This window comes from Gobius niger (assembly GCF_951799975.1).
Source record: "Gobius niger genome assembly, chromosome: 11".
Taxonomy (NCBI): domain Eukaryota; kingdom Metazoa; phylum Chordata; class Actinopteri; order Gobiiformes; family Gobiidae; genus Gobius; species Gobius niger.
Window position 1 is genome coordinate 3,662,592 of NC_136862.1, and position 24,024 is coordinate 3,686,615.

The window sequence follows — 24,024 nt, forward strand, 5'->3', positions numbered from 1 at the left end:
CCCCCGCCCTAACCTAGAGCATTTTCTCCAGTTCAGCCAAATGTCCATCGTAACGCCTCATTTGACCTACAAAACTCATCTAAAACAATATTTTTTTCCTTGCATTGCTGCTGTGTTGTCACTTTTGTTGCTCTTTTATGGATTTTTTGGTGGATTTTCAACTCTTCATCTTTTTGTCAAATTTATGTCAAATTTTTGTCACTTTATGTCACTTTTTTGTCAAATTTTTGTCACTTTTTTGTCATTTTTTTGGTCAATTTTTTGTCATTTTTTTGTCATTGATGCTCTAAATTTAGTCTAGACCAGGGGGTATTGTACATATTCTTTATGTATATTTTGCTATTTCCGCAGATGTCTTTTGACGGAGGAAATTAGCAATTTGTATTTCAACTCATTTTTGTAACTTTTTTGTCTTTTTTTTTTCACATTTTTTGTAAAAAAAATTTCACATTTTTTTCAATTTTTTTTTCACATTTTTGGTCTTTTTTTGGTCATTTTTTTCTCATTTTTTTTTCTCAATTTTTTTTGTCTTTTTTTTGCTTTTTTGTCATTTTTTGTCCATTTTTTGTCCATTTTTTGTCACATTTTTGTCGAAAAAATTTCACTCGAAATTTCCCACAATGCATCGAAAAGTAGTGAGCATCGATGGTCACTAAACGGGCCAATATAGACCACAATGCATTGCGAGAGTTGGAGAAGAGCCTGACAGAGACAGGTCTTTGAACTAAACAACACGACTGAAGTAAATCAGCTGTTTCAGTCGTGTGTTTGTGTTTCTCATGAATAAACAAGCTAAATATAAACGGTTACGGTGAAAAGATGCTAACGTTAGCTGCTAACCTTTAGCTGGAGCTGTTCAATGGCCGATAGCTTCCTTTCGAATAATCCAAGCCATTCATGTAAAATCCATGTGAAGTAAAAGCGTATCTGACTCGTATTTATCCAGAAATATTCCACTGTCTCTGACTTTGGTCTTTATCGCAAAAATACATTATTCCCGGAGTTTAGCAAACTTTTAGCAGATGTCGTCACTCAATCTGCTGACCTACTTTCTTTAGAGCTAACACTGGGGTGATATATATATATATTTTTTTTTAACCTTTTTTGTGATGATAGTAACGCCTGTAAAAGTGCCAAAACAGTCGCTCTGTTTCATAAAATAAACGTTTGAAACAATCAATAAATTCAGATAAAAACATTTTTTAAAAACATATCTGCAGCTGCAGCACGCGTGACGTCACGAGAAAGTAGTGGCTTGTGTCCGAATCGCCAACAGAATCAGTGACTATATAGTCGACTATATAGTGCGGGCCTATGAAGTGAATGAGGGGTTAGGGAGCTGCTGACCGTCCCCGCAGACCCACATCGGCGGCCATTTCAAACTGCAAATGTGGGCGGAGTCTGGCCTTAAGTGCCACTTTAACGTCGTCTTTTGTCCACTCACTGCTTTGTCCTTTGTGGTCGTCCACCATCGGCGCGCTGAACCTGTTCTCCAGCTGCTCCTGCGCCTCCTGCAGCCGAGCGCTCAGGTCCTCCCGCTCTTTGCTCAGAATGGCCGCCTCGATCTTGTGTTTGGCTTTGAGGTTCTCCATCTCCAGCTGGTGCTCCATCTTCATGCTGTCCGCAGACGCCGTGAGCTCCTGGTCGGACTCCTGCCCCGACGGTTCGCTCCGCAGGGTCACCTTCAGCTCCTCCAGAGAGCGCTGGTGATCCACCACCAACGCGTCGAACTTGGCCTGGAATGACAGAGGTAATGCATCATCAGCTTTAGCTTCTAATGTCATTCCTGAGATGTTTGTATTACCCAGCTATTAGAATATGTAAATATCGTCATAGAGTTCTGTTGATTGAGTTTGGCCGAGTTGCAGGAGTTGAATATGCCGTCATGTGAACTGCTGTATTTGTCACGGCAAAAAGTCATAAAAGGCTATATTTCAAACTCTGTGCTGCACTTAACTCCTGATGAACGAAGAGAGCATGAAATGAGGGTCATATGAAGCCTCTTGTAACCCCTGCCCTCAGTGTTCTTCGTGTGAAACTCCAGCTCAGGAACGAGGCTCAATACAGACTCACACTGTGTCAGACTAATGTGCGAGAGCCTCATACACCGCGTTCCACATTATTATGCAAATTTTATTATTTCAGTGTAAAAAGGTAAAGAAAAAAAAACTTTTTCAATGGAACTCATGGACGGTATTGTGTCTCGGGGCTCTTTGAATCACTGACATCTATCTCAGACGCCTGGGATGATTAGTTTTCAGGTTAAGCTCAGTTAAAGGTCCTATATCATGCAAAATCGACTTTTTGTTGCTTTTAGCCATGTTGTTATGCTATTTCCTTATCAAAAACACCCCCAGAGTGGTTTGTGGCTTCATTCACGCAGCTCTCAGTAATCCTCCTGAATCCTGCTCTCTGAGGCTCCGCCCTCTCCTGGTGAACGACTGAGTGTTCAGTTGTGTCGTCACAGCGGAACGGAAGTGCTCGACGTCTGTAATGTAATGTCTTAATTCTATGCTTACGGCCTGATTTTAATTTGTAAAACACCCTTTTCATTATTTCTGTTGTAAGAAATAAATAAATAAAGGAAAAGGAAAAAAAAAAAAGAAAAAGAAAGGATGTGCCCGAGGTGCTTCCAGGTCAGCTGTGGCCAAAACAAACACACCCCTGAGCGTCTGAACAGATCAGTCATGTTTGCGCTGCAGCTGAAGATGGAGCTCGTTATAACTGGACACACCTGTTGTTCATCCTACCTAACGATCATGTCACGGAGGAAAAGAAGCGCGTTTGACTACGAGGACGGGAGTTTATACAGTCTATGATTCAACCTTCCTAAAGAAGTTGTTTTTTTCTCCGGGATTCAGCGACTTTCACCAAAATAGTGTTTTTCTGTGACTGTCTCTGATGGATGTTTGGTGAACCTTTGCCAGAACCAAAGTGGATTAACTTTTATAACCAACGCGAGTCCCACAATGTAAACAGCGATGGACCAGAGCGGTGAGTCAGTCCAAACGCGTGTTAGCATATTAGCATGTGTGTTAGCATATTAGCATGTGTGTTAGCCATTTATGAAGCTGTGTTGCAGATGTCAACTCCTTATAACTGCATTGTGAAGTAACTTCACTTATTGCTGTTTATTTATATTACGGTAAAGTATGTGCGGAGAGAGGGGGCGGAGTTAACTGAATCGAAGCGTTGTTTCTTCCAGGTTTGAAAAATACCTCCAGAAAACACTTATATTTATCACAAAAATGAGCGCTCCATAGTGGTAGAGGTACAATCATTCATATAAATGCCTATACTTAACTTTGGAATGGCTAAAATAGCATGATATAGATCCTTTAAGGGAAAACCTATTGAAAAAGGACGTTCCACTTTTTTTAAGCAGACCAACACTTTCAAGCAATATGGGAAAGAAAAAAATCTCTCTGCTGATGAAAAGCGTGAAATAGTTGAATGCCTTGGTCTAGGTATGAAAACCTTCGATATTTCATGAAAGACTAAGCGTAATCATCATACAGATAAGAGATTTGTGACTGATTCAGACACACACGGGTTTGTGCAGATAAAGGCAGAATGAGAATGGTTTCTGCCAGACAAATACATCAGATTAAGAGAACAGCTGCTACAAAGGGGTATTTGAAGCTGCTGGTGCCTCTGGAGTAGGGCTGAAAGATATATCGTTATCGTATCGATATCGAGATACGAACATTCAAAACATGAACCTCTTAACTCCCGCCTGAACCGTGAGGATCTTTTTCCTCACGTCATCAGATTTTTTTCCCATCATTATTTTGTTGGGTATTCAACTCATTTTTGTAACTTTGTTTGTAATTTTTTCATCAAATGTTTGTTTTGTTTTTTTCAAATTTTTATGTCACATTTTTGTAATTTTTTGTCACATTTTTGTCATTTTTTGGTCATTTTTTAATCAATTTTTTGTCGTTTTTTTGTCACATTTTGTCACATTTTTGTAATTTTTTTGTCACATTTTTGTCATTTTTTTGTCCATTTTTTGTCAATTTCTTGTGACATTTTTGCCACTTTTTCATCAATTTTTCGTCACTTTTTTGTCAATGTTTTCTCACTTTTTTGTCACATTTCCATCATTGTTTTCGTTTCAGTTTTGTTGCTATTTTCACAGCTTTTTCCAGAAGCTTTTGGACTGGGGTAAAGCCAAACTGGAGAAAATGTGCTCGGTTCAGGTGGGAGTTAAGGGGTTAAATAAATAAAAAAAACAAGACATTAACAAAAGAGATTTTTATCAATAAAACTGCACTCTTTTTATTATGCTTTTATTTTTCAGAAAAATGCTTGGTTTTCCCCTAACTCATAGTTTTATCGTATCAATATTGAGATATTTTCAAACAGTCTTGTTCACTGATTTCCATTATTATAAGAAACTATGTCAAAAGCTCTTCTTGTACCGCTCTTGTAAACCAAATCTCATGGCTCGTCTCGTGGAATTTGTGACTGCGCTGTGACGTTCTCTTCCTGTCTAAAATACGTCTAAATTATGCTGGTATGGCGTTTTGCGTAAACTCATTCCTCCCTGACGTATCAGAAGCGAGTGACCAGGCCGTACCTTCCAAGAGTCCATCATGTCCACATTCTCTTTGTTGACCTGCTGGATCTTCTGCCTCAGATCGCTGAGCTCCAGGTTCTGTCGCGCCACCACTGAGCGCAGACTGTCCAGCTCCTCGCCGCTCGCCTCCTGCTCCCGGACGCCGTCCTCCGCCTCAGACGGAAGGTCCGACGGCTGCAGCTTGGCCTCCAGCTTCTCGATCTTCGCCTTCTTCATGTACAGCTCCTTCTCCAGATACTTGATGCGACTCTGCTCCTCGACGGTGGTTTGCTGAAGAGACAGAATACAAAAGTGTGTTGAATATTCAGGTAAGACTTCTTCTTCTTCAGTTCGGCTTTCCCTTAATCTAAACCTTACGGTCTAGATAAACAGCAGAAAGTGGATGAATAACTACCTCCAGGTCTCCTTTGAAGATGCACTCCTCTTCCACTCGGAACTGAAGGTCCTCCACTTTTCTGTCAGGACGGCAGAATAAAATCACAAAGACCATGAGGATAAAAAAGAACAGGAACTTTTATTTTACTTCGAGACTCGGAAACGGCTCGCACCTCTTCTCTTCTTCCAGCTGATTGGTGAGTTCCAGCTTGTCTTTCTGAGCGGCGGCCAGAAGAGCCTGGACCTGCTGAAGGGTTCTCTCGTTGTCGGCCATGAACTGTCGGGGAAGAGAGAGGGACATTTAAAAGGGTTTTGACCTGGCACCGACTGCAGTGTGGAAGACCATGTGGAAGGCCGTGTAGAAGACCGTGTGGTGGAAGTCCGTGTGGAAGACCGTGTGGAAGGCCGTGTGGAAGGCCGTGTGGAAGACCATGTGGAAGACTGTGTGGTGGAAGTCCATGTGGAAGGCCGTGTGGAAGACCGTTTGGAAGGCCGTGTGGAAGACCGTGTGGTGGAAGACCGTGTGGTGGAAGACCGTTTGGAAGACCGTGTGGAAGGCCGTGTGGAAGACCGTGTGGTGGAAGTCCATGTGGAAGGCCGTGTGGAAGACCGTTTGGAAGGCCGTGTGGAAGACCGTGTGGTGGAAGACCGTGTGGTGGAAGACCGTTTGGAAGACCGTGTGGTGGAAGTCCATGTGGAAGGCCGTGTGGAAGACCGTTTGGAAGGCCGTGTGGAAGACCGTGTGGTGGAAGACCGTTTGGAAGACCGTGTGGTGGAAGTCCATGTGGAAGGCCGTGTGGAAGACCGTGTGGTGGAAGACCGTTTGGAAGACCGTGTGGTGGAAGTCCATGTGGAAGGCCGTGTGGAAGACCGTTTGGAAGACCGTGTGGAAGGCCGTGTGGAAGACCGTGTGGTGGAAGTCCATGTGGAAGGCCGTGTGGAAGACCGTGTGGTGGAAGACCGTGTGGAAGACTGTGTGGTGGAAGTCCATGTGGAAGGCCGTGTGGAAGACCGTTTGGAAGGCCGTGTGGAAGACCGTGTGGTGGAAGACCGTGTGGTGGAAGACCGTTTGGAAGACCGTGTGGTGGAAGACCGTGTGGTGGAAGGCCGTGTGGTGGAAGACCGTTTGGAAGACCGTGTGGTGGAAGACCGTGTGGTGGAAGGCCGTGTGGTGGAAGACCGTTTGGAAGACCGTGTGGTGGAAGACCGTGTGGTGGAAGACCGTGTGGTGGAAGACCGTGTGGTGGAAGACCGTTTGGAAGACCGTGTGGTGGAAGACCGTGTGGTGGAAGACCGTGTGGTGGAAGACCGTGTGGTGGAAGACCGTTTGGAAGACCGTGTGGAAGACCGTGTGGTGGAAGGCTGTGTGGTGGAAGGCTGTGTGGTGGAAGGTCGTGTGGAAGACCTTTTGGAAGGCCGTGTGGAAGACTGTGTGGTGGAAGACCGTGTGTTGGAAGTCCGTGTGGAAGACCATGTGGTGGAAGGCCGTGTGGAAGGCCGCGTGGAAGACCGTGTGGAAGACCATGTGGTGGAAGACCGTGTGGAAGGCCGTGTGGAAGACCGTGTGGAAGACCGTGTGGAAGACCGTGTGGTGGGAGACCATGAAGAAGGCCGTGTGGAAGACCATGAAGAAGGCCGTGTGGTGGAAGACCATGAAGAAGGCCGTGTGGAAGGCCGTGTGGAAGACCATGTAGAAGGGCGTGTGGTGGAAGACCATGTAGAAGGCCGTGTGGTGGAAGACCGTGTGGTGGAAGACCGTGTGGTGGAAGACCATGTGGTGGAAGACCATGTAGAAGGCCGTGTGGAAGACCGTGTTGTGGAAGACTGTGTGGTGGAAGACCATGTGGTCGGAGACCATGAAGAAGGCCGTGTGGAAGACCGTGTTGTGGAAGACTGTGTGGAAGACCGTGTGGTGGGAGACCATGTAGAAGGCCGTGTTACCTGCTGGTGCGAGGCTTTGAGGGCGCTCAGCTCCTTCTCCACTTCGCAGATGCGGCTGTTGGCCTTGGCGACCTCTGCCCGCTCCAGGTCGCGCTCGGCCAGCAGCTGCTCGATGTGCTGCTGCTTCTCCTTCAGCGCCTCCTGCAGCGCCGTGGTGCCCGAGATCTTACGGGCGTAACGCGACGAGGTTTCCGTCAACTGAGGCGGAAAAGGAGGAGGTTACAAACCGAACAGTGTAAGAAACATGAAAATGAACAGCTCAAATTTAGCCAGTGTTGTTTCTGGAAGGATTTTTCAATAATATGAATTTTAACAGACTCCAGTGTGTTTCCGTGTAGTTTCAGATGCAAAATATTGAAAAAAAAGTTCCCTATAGGCTCACGACCCACTTTTGAGTCCCGACCCACCAGTTGAGAATCACTGTTTTACATTATATATGACCAAGTGAGATGCTCTACAAGGACATTTAAAAATACACTATAAAAAGAAACTATTTCTCGCATTTTAGTGTACTTTAGGTATTTAATCCCTTATTTGCAAAATAATATTTCTCAAAAACCCTGAGTCTGACGTTGCCTACCCCTGCGACAAGAGTATATTAAAATGATAATTTAAAGGACATTTAGAATAGATCAAAATGTGCGATTAATTTGCGATTAATCACGAGTTAACTCTGACATTCATGTGAGTAATTGCAATGAAATATTTTAATCGTTGGACCGCACTAGTATTAGTATTTCAGCAAGTATTACTCCACAACCGGCTCTGGCAGAAGAATCTTATCTTATGTATTTCACAGAGGAAAAAACCAACAACACTGTATTCAGCTGCACATGATACTTCTGCACTCTTCACTCTTAACCTCTTAACTCCCGCCTGAACTGAGAGGACCTTTTTCTTCACGTCAGATTTTTTTTTTTTTGCCATCCTTTTTTTGTTAGGTATGCAACTCATTTTTGTAACTTTTTTGTCATTTTTTGTGTCTTTTTTCCGTCCATTTTTTTGTCACATTTTTTTGTCATTTTTTTCATCAATTTTTTGTCATTTTTTGTCACATTTTTGTCTTTTTTTTTTTTAAATCATTTTTTTGTCATTTTTTTGTATTTTTTGGTCAAATTTTCATCAACTTTTTGTCCTTTTTTTCGTCCATTTTTTGTCAATTTCTTGTCAATGTTTTCTCACTTTTTTGTCACATTTCCATAATTTTGCCATCATTTTTTTCAGCTCAGCTTTTTTCCAGAAGCTTTTGGACTGGAGTAAAGCCAAACTGGAAAAAATGTGCTCAGTTCAGGTGGGAGTTAATAATTAATTCCATACATTAATCCCTTATTATATTGTGTTTTTGGATTGATTTATTCACTTTCTTGTCATTTCATGAGGCTGCTCTTTGTTAACATGTTCATTATATAAGCAGTAAGAGCCCTTTGGCCGGTTAAATGTGAAGTCATTATTCACTCCAGCTTATTATTTCCCAGGACTTCTTTCTTCTTACAAGTTTATTCTTCTACATTAAATCTTCTACATTAAATACATTCAATCAGTTTTGCCTCCCTGACCTGCAGGGTCGGCATGTCGTTCACGCTCCTCTCACACCAGCGTGAAATAACCCTCCGGCATTTCCCTCTTTACCGCCAAGAATCAGCTGATCTCACTGGGCTCAGATCGAGAGTCTCCAGGAGTGAAATGTGGAGAGATTTGAATAAAAACCAGGAGCTCCATAACCCCTGAACTCCCACCTGAACCGAGCACATTTTCTCCAGTTTGGCTTTACCCCAGTCCAAAAGCTTCTGGAAAAAAAGCTGTGAAAATAGCAACAAAACTGAGACGAAAACAATGATGGAAATGTGACAAAAAAGTGACAAAACATTGACAAAAAAGTGACGAAAAATTGATGAAAAAGTGGCAAAAATGTCACAAAAATGTCACAAGAAATTGATGAAAAAACTACAAAAAAATGACAAAAAAAATACAAAAAAATTACAAAAATGTGATAAAAAAGTGACAAAAAATGACAAAAAATTGACCAAAAAATGAGAGAAATGTGACAAAAAATGACAAAAATGTGATTAAAAAATCCCGAAAAAATGATGAAAAAGTTACAAAAATGAGTTGAATACCCAACAAAAAAATGATGGGAAAAAAATCTGATGACGTGAGGAAAAAGATCTTCTTGGTTCAGGTGGGAGTTAAGAGGTTAAATGTACCATCCGGGTGACAGTTAGTCTATTATTTAATGATGACGTCATCCCTCTGCTTCAGGGGCCAGTGGAACAAAAGCACTATTCACTATAAATGGATTTAGCTGATTTTAACCTGACTTGGACCTTTGTACACGGCTCTTTTTAAACATATGGCACAAACCCTGTGCTAGGGCTGGGACAAAATGTTGTTTGTTATGATAATATATTGTATCGGAAATAGTGTTGATAGTTTTAACCTCTTAACCCCAGAGTAAAACCTCACCTACGAAACTAATCCCAGCTTCTTCCTCATTATGTCACATTTTTGTTCATGTTTAGGTTAGGGTTAGCTCACAAATACCAAAAAAACTAACAAAACTGCTACAATAAAGCAATTAAAACGTAGCAAAAATGTGACCAAAAAGCCATGAGAACGTGACCGAATCATGTCAAAAAACAACAAAAACTTTAAAATAAAAACAAGAAGTTTTGACGAGTTTTTCAATTGAGGCGTTGCGCTGGCCTACAGGCTGTGAGCTCCATTTGATAAGCTTTTAGATTTGGATAAAACTGGAGAAAATGTGCTTAGTTCAGCTTTACCCAAATCTAAAAGGTTACAGCCTATAGGCCAGTGTCACCCTAAGCCTCATTTGAAAGATACAAAACTGATCTTTTCCACTCTTCTGTCACATTTTTGTTGCATTTATCACATTTTTCAAGGTCAAGGTCAAGTTTATTTCTATAGCACATTTACAACAACCACGGCACTAAGTGCACGGCCCAATGCACTTTTGTCATATTTTTGTTGTTTTTTTTGTCACTTTTTGTGTTGCTTTTTTCCCTCACTACTTTCTTGGTCTTTTGTAGCTTTTTTTGGTCACATTTTTGTTGTTTTCTTTGCTGTTTTTTGTCACCATTTTGTCTGTCTTCTGTCACTTTATTGTTGCTTTTGTTGTCACAAGTTTGTTGTTCATTTTTGGCACTTTTTTATCTGCCTTTTGTTGCTTTTTTGTAAACATTTTTTTGTTGCTTTTTACCTCACTATTTTGTTGGTCTTTTGTAGCTTTTTTGAGTCACCTTTCTGTTGTTTTCTTTATTGTTTTTTGTCATATTTTTGTTGTTTTTTGTCACTTTTTTGTCAGTCTTTTGTTGCTTTTTAGTAATTTATTTTTGTTGTTTTTTTCTCACTACTTTCTTGGTCTTTTGTAGCTTTTTTTGTCACATTTTTGTTGTTTTCTTTGTTGTTTTTTGTCACCATTTTGTCTGCCTTTTGTAAACATTTTTTTGTTGCTTTTTACCTCACTCTTTTGTTGCTTTTTTGAGTCACCTTTCTGTTGTTTTCTTTGTTGTCATATTTTGTCTGTCTTCTGTAGCTTTTTTTGTCACTTTTCCACCGCTATTTTTTGTTGAGTTTTCGTCACAGTTTTGTCTCATATTTACCAAACTGGACAAAATGCGGTCGGTCCAGGTGGGAGTTAAGAGGTTAAGTAACTCTTACCCCTAGAGGCCATAAGCGCCACTGCAGGTGTCATAGCGTGTTGTGTTTTTTCACTCATTAATTGTCCGTGAGAGTAAATACTACGCAGACAGAAAAGACAAAGGGACAGAGGGATATTGTTCATCCAATTACACAATGGAGATCATTTGTTTCACTCAAACTTGGCTGTAAATACTGTTTAACCTCTTAACTCCCACCTGAACGGATCCCATTTTCTCCAGTTTGGCGTTGCCCGAATCAAAAAGCTTCTTGGGGGAAAAAAGCACCAAAACAGTCAAGAAAACAAGGATGTAAACGCAGCAAAAAATTGACAAAAACTGAACAAAAATTTGACAAAAAATTAAAAAAAAAAATGTAACAAAAAGTCAACCAATAAGTGACAAAAACTGAACTAAAATTTGACACAAAAATCAACAAAAATGTGACCAAAATTCAAAAAAAAAAATACAAAACTTCAACTAAAATGTGAATAAAAACAAAAAACAAAAAAATACATAAAAATGTGACACAATACAGCAACAACGCAAGGAAAAATATCTGTTTTGTGGGTCTTAGCTTTCAAATGAGGTGTTACACAGGCCTATAGCCAAAGGGGGCAGCATGCATTCGGTTTAGGCGGGTAGTAAGAGGTTAAGTTGTGCTAGCCAGCAGTTAGCTTTGCTCGCTAGCCTGTTAGCTTCTTCTCTGTGATTCCATTAGTGTGTATTGGTGACTCCAACCCGGAGGCAGTCAAGTTGCAATTGTGTTTTTTTAGGATTATGGCCTAAAAGGATGCTCTGCTAAGACATCATAAGGAATTGACAGTATTTTTTACATTCCTAGAGTACTATAAAAGGCATGTGATCTCCGATTTGGGTCATAATATTTCTCAAAATCATCTCGAGGGCCAGAGTTTGATGATGGAGGGCCGGTTTTGGCCTGACGTTGCCTATCCCTGGTGTATCTAATATGTACCAAAATGTGCACCAAAAATAGACTGAAGCCACTCCTCTATCTGGGGAGGCCATTTTAATTCTTATACTTAGTGCATTAGAATATATATCGTATCGGGTCTTCTGAATCGTTAGTATTGTATCTAGACTGAAGTGTTTCCCCCCAGCCCTGCCCTATATGTGCAATTAAAATCTAACCAAATTGCTCCACAGTGTGCTTGTATCCAGACACTGTGCGCTTCCTCCTCCTCACGCTTAACGACAGGTTTGTGTATAAACGGATCATACCAGTCCCGCTCTGCTGGGCCGGCCGCCCACAGACGAGGCCACGGAGCTGACGGAGCTGATGGAGGAGCTGCTGGGGCTGTGGGCCAGCGACGACACGCCCATGGCCATGCGCTTGCTCTTCTTGGCCTTGGCCGGGCTCGTGGACGGGAAGCCGATGCGGATCACTTTGTGGATCGGAGCGAACAGCCCGAACTTTGGAAGACACTGAAAATATCTGTGGACGGAGAAGACGGTGCAGAAAAGCACAAAGGGTCAGTATTGTGTGTGTTTGAGGCGAGACGCTGCGGGTTAATAAATGAAAAATAAATAAATCAGGCGCAGTAAAGTGAAGATGTTACTGCGCAGACGTCGAAGTGCTCCTAAGGCAGGGGTAGGCCAATTTTCTTAACGGAGGGCCAATTTTTTTCATTGTAAAAACACCGAGGGCTGAAGCCGCCAATTTTAGACCAAAGTAAAGCAATACACTGGAAAAAATACCATCTTAAATGAGATAAATGACTTAAAATTGCTTGAATAAAGATTCTTTATGTTGAATTTGAGTCTGTTTGGACTAATGCAAGATAAAGATACAAAGATTATTGCCAATGGAACAAGCATAAAACCCACTTTGAAATCAGACAAATGAACTTTTACTTTTAAAGAGATTTGTTTTTCACTTGAAATTATACAATATAATCTGAGTTAAGAGAATAATGACTTGTTCCATTGGTGATAAGATGTTTTATCTGATCTAAGACCAGACCAAATCTACTCAAACTGTTGATTGAATCTCTGTCATTTCTTCCTTAAACTTATTATTATTTTTCCAGTGCACTTTCTACAAATGACCCAATTATGACCTAATTGGGTGCATTGACAGTATTTCTCCCATTTAACCCTAAAAATGTTGAAGTACTTTCTGATTTGTGTCATAATGTTTCTCAAAATCATCTTGAGGGCCAGAGGTTCTGTGCTGGAGGGCCGGCTTTGGCCCCCGTGCCTGACGTTGCCTACCCCTGTCCTATGGATGGTGTTATTACGCCCTGCAATATAGTTCCCCTTTTTATCTGCTTTGAAAATCGACACGTTTAATTTTGCGCTCATTCTAGCCACTAGGGGGCATTAAATTTAAAAAAAGGAAAGAGTTCCACACATGTCCAGCAGAGGTCACTGACATAATAAGAGCTCAGGATATGAACAACACATTATAGCCACGTGGTAAATGGACAGTCTGCCCCCGGGCGGCTGTGGCTTCAATAAGCTGTAAGCTGTTGTTTTTAATGAAGCTAGTCAAGTTGGGGCTTTGACCAAATCACAGCTTATTATTATTCATTTACTGGAAACAATGGGGGACTACTAGGGGAAATGTGGAAGAGCTTGGTCGCTTCTAATTTCACCCCCGTTTGGCCCCATAGAGAAGTGGAGGAGAGGCTAAACGCTAACAACATCTTTGGTCTTTTTGCGGGACTCGTCTGAGCTCAGGTAAGAACATATCTCACTATGGAAAAACGGTGGCCTGTTCCTTTAACCTCTTAACTCCCGCCTGAACCGAGAGGATCTTTTTCCTCACGTCAGATTTTTTTTCATCATTTTTGTGTTGGGTATTCAACTCATTTTTGTAACTTTTTTATCATTTTTTCGTCCATTTTTTTAATCACATTTTTGTCTTTTTTTTTGTCACATTTTTGTCATTTTTTCGTAATTTTTTGTCAATTTCTTGTGACATTTTTGTGACATTTTTGCCACTTTTTCCTACATTTTTCGTCACTTTATTGTCCCATTTCCATCATTGTTTTCGTCTCAGTTTTGTTGCGATTTTCCAGAAGCTTTTGGACTGGGGTAAAGCCAAACTGGAGAAAATGTGCTCGGTTCAGCTGGGAGTTAAGGGGTTAAAAAATTCAGCAGGAAAAAACGTCAAAATCTTACTAAGCCCAAGCCTGTAAAGTGTGGAGTCTTACGGAGCGACTAAAGTGCAGATGTTGTCAAGGAGTGGAATGAAAAAGGCACTAAAGTTTAGTCTCTTTGTCTTTAGCCGCTGCTGTCTCCCACAAAGGAAATGAACATATTTGGATTACAGTGTCATACATGTGGATACCAAACATGTCAGTATTTGTGAATGAATAAGCCTGGGAAAGACTAGGGAGACACAGACATGTTGGAGTCACTTCCTGTGGGGGAAAACTGAAGCTCTACTTGGCAAAACGCCATAAAAAAAAAAAAAAGCATCTTAAAGGGTCCATTTTATACTCTGACATTAAAACTAAGAGGTTAACCCCTTAATCCCACCTGAACCGAGCACATTTTCTCCAGTTTGGCTTTATCCCAGTCCAAAAGCTTCTGGAAAAAGAAACATTGAGAAAACATTGACAAAAAAAAGTGACGAAAAATGGATGAAAAAGTGGCAAAAATGTCACAAGAAATTGACAAAAAAATGACAAAAAATTGATAAAATGTGACAAAAAAAAGACAAAAATATGACAAAAAATTGATAAAAATTTGACCAAAAAATGACAAAAATTTTATAAAAATGTGGAAAAAAAAATGACAAAATGTGACAAAAAATGACAAAAATGTGATAAAAAAAATTGACCAAAAAAGGACAAAAATGTGACAAAAATATGACAAAAATTAGATAAAAATTTGACCAAAAAATGACAAAATGTGACCAAAAAAAAAGACAAAAAAAAGACAAAAATGTGATAAAAAATTGACAAAAAATTGACAAAAAATTGACAAAAATTTGACAAAAAATGATGCAAAAAAATGACAAAAATGTGACAAAAAATAGTTACAAATTACAAAAATGAGTTGAATACCCAACAAAAAAATGAGGGGAAAAAATGCTGACGTGAGGAAAAATATCCTCTCGGTTCAGGCGGGAGTTAAGAGGTTAACTGGCTAAATCGATGTTTGAAGTGTGTGATTCATGTATTAAATTGCACAGTGAATGCATTACCGGGTTCCAGCCACTGCTCCGTCGTTTTTGCCCAAAGGTTCGTCCAGCTCCACTCCACACCAGTCGCCTTTGGCAAAGTCCGTTTCCCCCATGTATCGAATGACTCCCATTTTAGAGCCTCCCACCTGAGACGCACAAAAACCGGCATGTTATCCACAAACACTGATCGTTTCAATCAGAAAATGAAAGAGAATCGTTTGAGATCCAGCTCCATATCTGGCTCCTCCAGCTCCGACACGGGGAGGAAAGAGTTAAGTCTGATGTCTCACAGCAGCAGGAGGAAGAAAACAGCTCCACAGAGGATTTGCAGCTGCTCTTTTTTTGGGGCGGTGAACGTGCCTTTTGGAAACAGAAGCTCTTGGGCAACATTTAGACCAAATCCGGCCCGAAATAGACTGAAGCCACTCCTCTATCCGGGGAGTCCAACTCAATTCTCCTTAACAACATTTCAGTGCCCAAATACTGTGGTGTTATTGACACAAAGGTTATACAATGTGCAAGGATTCCATCAAACAGGATTGCATACAATTTTGGCTAAAGATGCTTTTGTAGGTGCACATTCATAAACATGTAAAACCCTGTGCGCTTCACTTTTCTCTGTGTCGTCATGGCCCATCCAAGATCAGGAATCTTTGGTGAAAATTAGAGATCCAGCTTTTTTCTTTTGACATCAATACTGGGGGTTTGGGTATCTGCCGATATCCGATATTAAACGATACCAAGAAACTTTCTCAACCTCTTAACTCCCGCCTGAACCGAGAGGATCTTTTTCCTCACGTCATCAGATTTATTTTCCATTTTTTTTGTTGGGTATTCAACTCATTTTTGTAACTTTTTTGTCATTTTTTTTAGCACATTTTTGTATTTTTTTTTGGTCAATTTCTTGTCATTTTTTTGTCATTTTTTTGTCATTTTTTTGTCATTTTTTGTCAAATTGTTATCATTTTTTGGTCACATTTTTATATTTTTTTTTTATCAATTTTTTGTCACATTTTTGTCACATTTTTGTCAATTTTTTGTAATTTTTTGGAATTTTTTGTAATTTTTTGTCACATTTTTGTCACATTTTTGTCATTTTTTGTCAAATTTTTATCACATTTTTGTCATTTTTTGTCACATTTTTGTCGATTTTTTTCGTCAATTTTTTGTCAATTTTCTTGTGACATTTTTGCCACTTTTTCATCAATTTTTTGTCACTTTTTGTCAATGTTTTCTCACTTTTTTGTCACATCTATATCATTGTTTTCGTCTCAGTTTTGTTGCTATTTTCACAGCTTTTTTCCAGAAGCTTTTGGACTGGGGTAAAGCCAAACTGGAGAAAATGTGCTCGGTTCAGGTGGGAGTTAAGGGGTTAATGCTTTACAGAAACCCTGCCGTCAGAGCAGGGGGTGAAAACCAAAATACTTTACCAAAACTCGGTCTCCCACGCGCAGATCCTTCTCCCCCGCCTTCTTCACGGATCCGCTGTCGGACACGTTGGAGCCGGACTCGTTGCCCGTCTTCACCGCGTTGTTGAGGAGGCCTTCCCTGAGAGGCACGACGACGCGCTGGCCAGCGGGGGCGCCGTTGTTCCCGTGCGGCGGCTGACCGGTGACGGACTCGTGGCCGTCGGACTCCTCCCCCGCCGGCTGTCGGCTCAGTTTGGACGGCCGGGTGAAGATGCCCTGAAGGGCCTGGCACTCGAAGTATCGCACGCCGCCCACAGAGCCGTCGTTTTTACCCACAAGGCCGTTGAGAATCACCCCCGCCCACTGTCCCGGGGCAAACTGAGTCTCGCCCAGGTACGCAATGGTGCCCGCTTTGACGCCGTTGACCCAGACCGACTCGCCGACCGTGTAATCGCCCAGAACGTCGTCTCCTTCCTCAGAGAACTTCGTCGGTGTGTTGGACTTGGGCGGAGCACCTGTGGGGCAGATTAACACATTAAACCAAAATGAAACTAAAACCAAACTTTGAATAGAGACTAAAACTGTGACTAAAATGTCCAGATTTTTGTAAAAACTAAATTGAAATGAAAAGAAGGGACAACCTCGAACGCTCTAAATCATTTGAATTCAAAGGAACGACCTCTGCACTGAGGCTCTTCATTGGTCACATTCACTCGCATGCGGCCTCTAAACACAGGAGAAACTCGCCAACACCGCTGGATTATGTAAATATTGTTATTATTGGGAGTATAAGCTGAAGTGTGGAAGCTGCTTCAAAGCTTCAAAGAGGCTAAACAGGCGTCAGGAGAAGCTCAAAGCATCTGCCGTGAGTCCATTGGTTTACCCGGTTAAAAAAAGGTTAAATAAATTAAAAAATACTGTTTATTCTGCGTTTCACGTCCGGGTTCGGTGTCATTGTTAACTTTTAATGGGACATAAAGGTCTTGTTTATCCTCTCATATCATTGTGCTGAGGCTAAATGCATTGTTAGGCGACAGTGGATCAGGCCACAGTTTTTACATACGGAGAAATGTTCTGGCCTGAGTTCATTTGTACCTGCCTGGTCTTCACCAGAGCTCTATACCAGGTGAAGATAGAAGCTACCAAGCTCTTCCACGTTTTCCCAATTTTAACATCGTTACGTGAAGTGTTACACTGTAACAGCGGTTCCCAAAGTGGGGTCCGGGGCCCCCTGGGGGGCCTCAGAGGCACTACAAGGGGGCCCTCAAACCTTGTCTAGAAAACAAGTACATTGGGAAAAAAACATTTTGAAAGGAAAAATACATCTCTTTGCTCCATTATACATCTTTAAACCAATATTTAACATACAGTCATTGCAAGATGTTGTTTTTTATGTAATTGTTGCAGGAACATAATAACAAATTCCTTTTAATAGAGTAAGTATATTATTACTGGGGGTGAGACATTTTTGGATTGGTAAAGGGGCCGCGATGTTCCAGACTTTGGGAATGGCTGCACTATAAAGTATAGTTACATAAAATTAAACAATGTGGAGCTGATAAAGAGGGGGTTTATATATATTGTAAGGCGTAATAATACCAGGAATAGATCGACATCCGCGCAGTAATATCTTCACTTTACTGTATGGATGTCGAACTTCTCCTGGTATTATTACGCCTTACAATATATATACCCCCTCTTTATCCGCTTAGAAAATCCACATTGTTTAATTTTGTGTAACTATACTTTATAGTGTAACCAGATTTAAATAGGGAAAAGGTGGAAGAGCTCAGTAGCTTCTGTCTTCACCTGGTTTGGAGCTATAGAGGGGGAGAGGCTAAATGCTAACGCCGACTGTGCTGTGTTTACGTGACTGAGGACACGCGTGAACACCAGACAGGTACACATGAACTCGTCTAAGCTCAGGTAAGAACATATCTCAGCATGTAAAAACGGTGGCCTGTTCCTTTAAATGACGTTCTGTAGCTGTTTGAAAACAGTTTATAGTGACACATTGGCCTTGTTGTGTCTGTAGTCACATGTCATAGACGTCTGTAACGTTAGTTCCGTGGGTATTTGCTGATATGTGGTTAAATAGTCGACGATCAGCAATAGATCGGATAGTAAAACATGTACTGTGACAAAAAAGTGAGAAAACATTGACAAAAAAGTGACGAAAAATTGATGAAAAAGTGGCAAAAATGTCACAAAAATGTCACAAGAAATTGACAAAAAATGGACAAAGAAATACAAAAATGTGATAAAAAATTGACAAAAATGTGACAAAATGTGACAAAAAAATTACAAAAAATTGATAAAATTGACGAAAAATGATAAAAAATGTGACAAAAAATGACAAAAATGTGACAATTTTTTTTTTTAATTTGACAAAAAAAGACAAAAAAAAAAATGACAAAAAAATGACAAAACAGTTACAAAAATGAGTTGAATTCCCAACAACAAAATGATGGAAAAAAATCTGACAACGTGAGGAAAAAGATCCTCTCGGTTCAGGCGGGAGTTAAGAGGTTAAACTCAATCTAATTAATCACAGCACAAATGTAGTTCATGGGTCATGAAGGTTCAAAATGAGAAGACCATCCCACAGACTCTTACCTTCTTTGGGGGCAGCAGTCGTGGAGATTCCCCCGGTCGTGCTTCGTCCCACTTGGCTGGAATGTTTGGTCGCTCGTCCGGGCATTTTCAGACCGCTGGATTTAACCGTGTTCATTGTTACACGTCTGGGAAACGCGAGGTGTTTTTGAAGAAGGCACTACTTTAAAACGCTGAGACGGAGGCTCTCCATGTCCAGCTGCAGGATCAGGAAAACGCACAAAATCAAGATCATCAAACAGCAGCGTTAAAGAACAAGTACCTCCCATTCATTCAGCTTTCAATTTCAAATCCGTTTCCTCGAGCTGCTCATTATTAAAAGCCACACAGGGCCTTCCTTAGGCCTAGGGCGGAAATGCTAATAAATGGACGATAATAATCGAGCCAAAAATTTATTGTTTATCTGTTATTTATTGAACGATAAGTCGATATAGTCATTATCGTGACAGCCCTAGCCTTCATCCCCCACTTTCAAGACTGTAGAGCAGGGTTTGTGTCATGGGGGGCCGATTTTCTTCATTGCCAGAACACCAAGGGCTGAAACTCACAATTTTAGCCCAAAGTAAAGAAGCTTTTCTCTACAAATATAAGTTTTGCTCACAATATATGACCTAATGGGGTGTTTTGCTGGGAAATGTGTAAATATCGACAGTATTTTCTACATTCTAGAGTCCTTTTCATGTATTTGGTCTCTGATTTATGAATACATTTTTCTTCAAAATTCTCTTGGGGGGCCAAAGGTTTAATGCTGGAGGACCGAATTTGGCCCCCGGGCCGGACGTTGCCTACCCCTGCTGTAAAGTAACGTGTAATAACCCCTTTGCAGAATACACACAATAATCCCTGTATTTACATCACTTCTCTGCGTCACTTTATGATGTAAACCTGCACTGATCACACTGACTATAACATTTATATATATACAATGACTACCAAGGACAAAAAGTATAAACGGTAAATAATAAGTAAACTGACTATAACAAAAAATATTTGCTGTTTATACTTTTTGTCCTTGGTAGTCATTGTATATAAGATACCACTATTTTACTATTTAAACAGTGCGGCGTGGTAGCACAGAGGTTAGTGCCTCCGCTTCACAGCTAAAAGGTCCCGGGTTCGATTCCCACCAGGACGGGGCCTTTCTGTGTGGTGCCTGCGTAGGTTTACTCCGGTTTCCCCTACCACTAAAAACATGTGCAACAGGCTTATGCACAGTTTCCCCACGTGGCGTCTTCCTGGACAGTCAGGATCTGGTTAAGGACAGCGAGTTACTGATGGAGTCACAGAAACGTGTTACAAACATCATGTTCACTGTGAATCCTGCCCCAAAGGAAACGCCAGCTGTCGTAAGGGGCGGAGCTTTTATCTTAGAGCCAAAGGCTAGTGTTAAAACATGATAATATAACATGTAAACAAGTCAATATTATGTAAACTACTAACAGGACGATTCTTTTTTGCGCAGGCTCGTTCATAACTTTGAGCTAGATTTATTTTTTATTTTCTGTTAGCCGCGTTAGCCTCAAGACAAAAACATCCACCGTTATGAACACGGAGTTTCCTCCAGCGAAGTCGTTACGTCTCATGTAATATTTTCTAACCTGCTCCAGTCACATCTTAATGTTTACTCGCTGTCCTTTACCAAATCTTAAGCTATTGCTTCATTTCTGTGGGACCTGCTCATTTTTAATGGGAAGAGATAACGGACAGGAAGGACAGCGCCTGGTTTACTGTCCAGGTGGAAATCACGTGGGGTCACTGTGCATAGAGCCCATAGGTGAATCCTCCAGCCTGGTGATTCTGACCATCAGCCTGGCTCCACATCCTGGAGATGGTCCCCGGGCGCGGCCCTGCCGAAGGATGGGTTAAATGCGGAGGACACATTTCCCTACAGGGACAATAAAGTAAACAAACAATGTCCATCCATCCGTCCATTTTCTTCCGCTTTATCCGGGTCGCGGGGGCAGCAGGCTCAGCAGAGATGCCCAAACTTCCCGGTCCACACACACCTCCTCCAGCTGTTCTGGGGGGACCCCGAGGCGACACCAGGCCAGCTCAGAGACATAGTCCCACCACCGTGTCCTGGGTCTTCCACGAGGCCTTGTCCCACTAGGACATGCCTGGAACACCTCCCGCGGGAGGCGACCAGGAGGTATCCGGAACAGATGCCCGAGCCACCTCAGCTGCTCCTTTTGACGTGGAGGAGCAGCGACTCTACTCCGAGCTCCTCCCGGGTAACTGAGCTCCTCACCCGATCTCGGAGGGTGCGCCCAGCCACCCTGCGAAGGAAACTCATTTCGGTCGCTTGTATTTGCGATCTAGTTTCCACTTGAGCGTGATTTAAAATGGGGAACATTTAGCACTAAAGTTTATTGTCATTGTTTTAGCCAGATGCTCGTCCTTTCTGTTCCCCATTTGACCCGTATCCAATCACACACCAAGAGGCGGAAGCGTCACCGCACTCTTCCAAAACATTAAAGATGGCAGCGACTGATGCACTTCTTTCTTCTGCTCTTTCGTCTGTTTTAAATCATTTGAAAAATCTAAAATCCCTAAAACCGGAGGAAGACCCAGCGTTGGAATCGTTCCTCATGAAAAAGCGTCCCAGCCTGTTCCTGCGTCATACACAGTGTTTAACTGGTCAATAGAGCTCCACAGTCCCGCCTCCTCTCCGGTCCGGAAGTAAAATTCCCCATCCTTTTAGACCGTATTGATTTGGAATAAAGTCTTTAACTCCGTAACTCCGTCAGCTCGGGCTGAATCCAGCTCTGTGGTTCTAAAGCGACCGCAAAGTCAGATGCAGGTGAAAAAAGCACGTATGAGATCGATCTAGTTTAACTGCGAGCCTTCGTCCTAGAACTACATTACCCAGGATGCTCGGGAGTCCCATGATCTACTACGAGGCTTTTGATTGGTGGAGCTTCACGTTCCCACACGTGTTTATTTATTGTAATGTAGACGACATGTTATAAACAATGTATTCAAACATAATGCAGGCAGATAGTTGACGTTTTATCCAGATCTAACACTGATAGTAAGAAAAACGTCAAAAAAATGTTCCCAACGATCCAATTAAACGAACCACCATCATTTTTATTCCAATTAGCAGGATTCAGATTGTTTAATAGTGAAATAATATAGAACTTTTGTCTGCAAAGTAAAAGAAACGGGCCGTGTTTGCTGAAAACCTGGTTGCCTTGACCAGCGGGCGCGATGTCGCAATGGTTCTTGGGATACGGAGTTTCTATAGTCAGGAAGTGAATGATGTCACAGCCTTGTACCTTTGCCTTTTCTTCAACATGTCGTCTTCTTTTTGGATTGAAATGAAACATCGCGGTGACATTAAACTCTTAATATTTGAATTTTTGGAAAATCGGCGCTCGTGTAGACAAGGATTTTATACTTCCGGAGCAACAAGACCACGAGGGGCGGGACTGTGGAGCTCTATCACGGCCACCTGAGATCACGCTCGCTCAGACGACACGACAATCATTGTTCTTCCAGCCTCAAAGTATCAAACTTAACCTTTTGTCATTGTGACATATTTATAAGCGTTTGCACCTTCGCACTCGAGCCTCACGTTCAGGCGCCTGTGGTCAAACCAAACCCACATCTCCATGGCGACGACCCGGCGATGTCACGCTCCCGGCACAAACTTCCGAGTCACGGCGACGTTTTCCCCGACTTACTTTTCCCACCGGTGAACGCGTTCCGTAATGAAACCAAACGATTTATTACGGGGTCGAATGTTCCGCAGCGTCGCTTTAACCAACGACGACGATTCCGGCGGCGGAGTGGGCGTGGTCTAAAGACGGTCCATGAGGCTGAAACGTCGCTTCTGTCTCGGGTGAGCCCATAACAGTGAAAGGATGGCAGATGTTTGCGCGTCAAAGAGGAAAAAAAAACAAAAACGTAGCTCTGCGTAAGAACTTGAGCATCTTCATAATAAATCTCCACCCTTCCTCCATCAGTCAATATCTCCTTTTCTTTTTTTTTTTAACCCCAACGACTGCGGCAACAACGCGCTGCGGAGTCAAGACAACAGAGGATGCGGAAAGTTACTGAATCAGGTTCATCTTTCAGCCCCCAAAACCCCCGGCCTCGGAAATCTGGCGTTTCGTGCCATTTTACGCAACATCCCGGGAATAACAGGCCGCTTTACCGCGAGTTACGCGGAGGGCGAGCCGACGCCACACCCCGGGATGCAAATACAGGATGCTACAAATGAAAAGGGAATCACACACAAAAAAAAGGGGGTGGCGTTGCGGATGGAGGAGACAACAGTCCAGTGTCCGCAGCTGCTGATGCAAGTTTCTCCCCGGACACACCGGAAGAAGGGATGCGCAAAAACTTAAAACACAGGGCGTGGGGTTTGGCGGTGTTAAAACGCGTCGCTAAAGCTTACAGTGTTTTTGTGTATTTTTTGTTACCTTTCTGCGGTGAAACGTGGCCATGGGAGCGCGCACATGCTAATGCCGCTGCTAGCTCTCTCCTGTCGCCTCTGTGGATGTCGGGTTGGGCTTGAACAAAGGGAGCACAGGAAGGACCACGAAGCGCATGCGGTTTAAAGAGCCAGGCAGACTTTCCCACACGCTCCCTCCTCCTCCTCCTCCTCCTCTTCGCTCTCGCGTTTAGAGGCTGGATTGTGGCTGCTGCTGCTGCTGCTGCTGCTGCTGCGCGCGGGGACGGGGTGGCCAAGTGCTGCCCCCTGCGCGCCCGTCATGCGCACGACAACAATAGCGCGATTGAAAGCGATTTGCTGAGGCTCTGATCTCATCACAGTCCCGGATTTGGCTCTGAGTAAAAACCCACAGCTCTTTCCCTGTGCAGGCGGAGCAGAGCAGGGCGAAACGTGCCGCAGCAGAAGACAAGAAAACTGTCTGAGGTCTGAGAGTGTGTGGAATGTAAAGCTGCGCCATCTCTTCTTATAACAGCTGTGTGTTTGTGGAAGATCTGGAAAGTCTGTGTGTGTTTACAGGAAGTGGTATTTTCACAGTGGGCAGTCACTGAGCTGGAGGCCACACTGTAAACACTGGAGCTCGTGGACTTCCTGCCCAGAGCCAACATTAGTGAGGACCAGAAGTAAAGTATTTGTACCTTTATTTAACCAGGAAAGTTCTGTGCTGTGAAACCTATTGTAGGTATGTGGATAATGTTCTAATGTTTTATAGGTACATAGAAAACCTTTTAGATAGAGACGAGACATAGGCAGGTCCAAGTCCAAAGCGGAACATTTTATTCTCCTCCCCCAGGAACATACAGGGCATACAAAGGTTCCTACCCAGCCTATTACTA

General features: G+C 42.3%; 1 protein-coding gene across 2 annotated transcripts in view; it reads right to left on the reverse strand.

Annotated features, from left to right (window-relative positions):
- The window catches only part of clip2 (CAP-GLY domain containing linker protein 2), a 317,314-nt gene extending 293,994 nt beyond the window's left edge, over nucleotides 1-23,320 (reverse strand). For both annotated transcript variants that reach the window (XM_079565590.1, XM_079565589.1), the window contains exons 1-10: nucleotides 23,160-23,320; nucleotides 18,736-18,931; nucleotides 16,141-16,634; nucleotides 14,732-14,856; nucleotides 11,797-12,010; nucleotides 6,899-7,096; nucleotides 5,131-5,234; nucleotides 4,977-5,037; nucleotides 4,583-4,852; nucleotides 1,445-1,736 (exon numbers count right to left, since the gene is read on the reverse strand). In XM_079565590.1, coding sequence (XP_079421716.1) covers nucleotides 1,445-1,736; nucleotides 4,583-4,852; nucleotides 4,977-5,037; nucleotides 5,131-5,234; nucleotides 6,899-7,096; nucleotides 11,797-12,010; nucleotides 14,732-14,856; nucleotides 16,141-16,634; nucleotides 18,736-18,850 — 1,873 coding nt within the window. In that variant the 5' untranslated portion in view covers nucleotides 18,851-18,931; nucleotides 23,160-23,320. The remainder of the gene's footprint in view (nucleotides 1-1,444; nucleotides 1,737-4,582; nucleotides 4,853-4,976; nucleotides 5,038-5,130; nucleotides 5,235-6,898; nucleotides 7,097-11,796; nucleotides 12,011-14,731; nucleotides 14,857-16,140; nucleotides 16,635-18,735; nucleotides 18,932-23,159) is intronic.
- Between the last annotated feature and the right edge of the window lie 704 nt (nucleotides 23,321-24,024).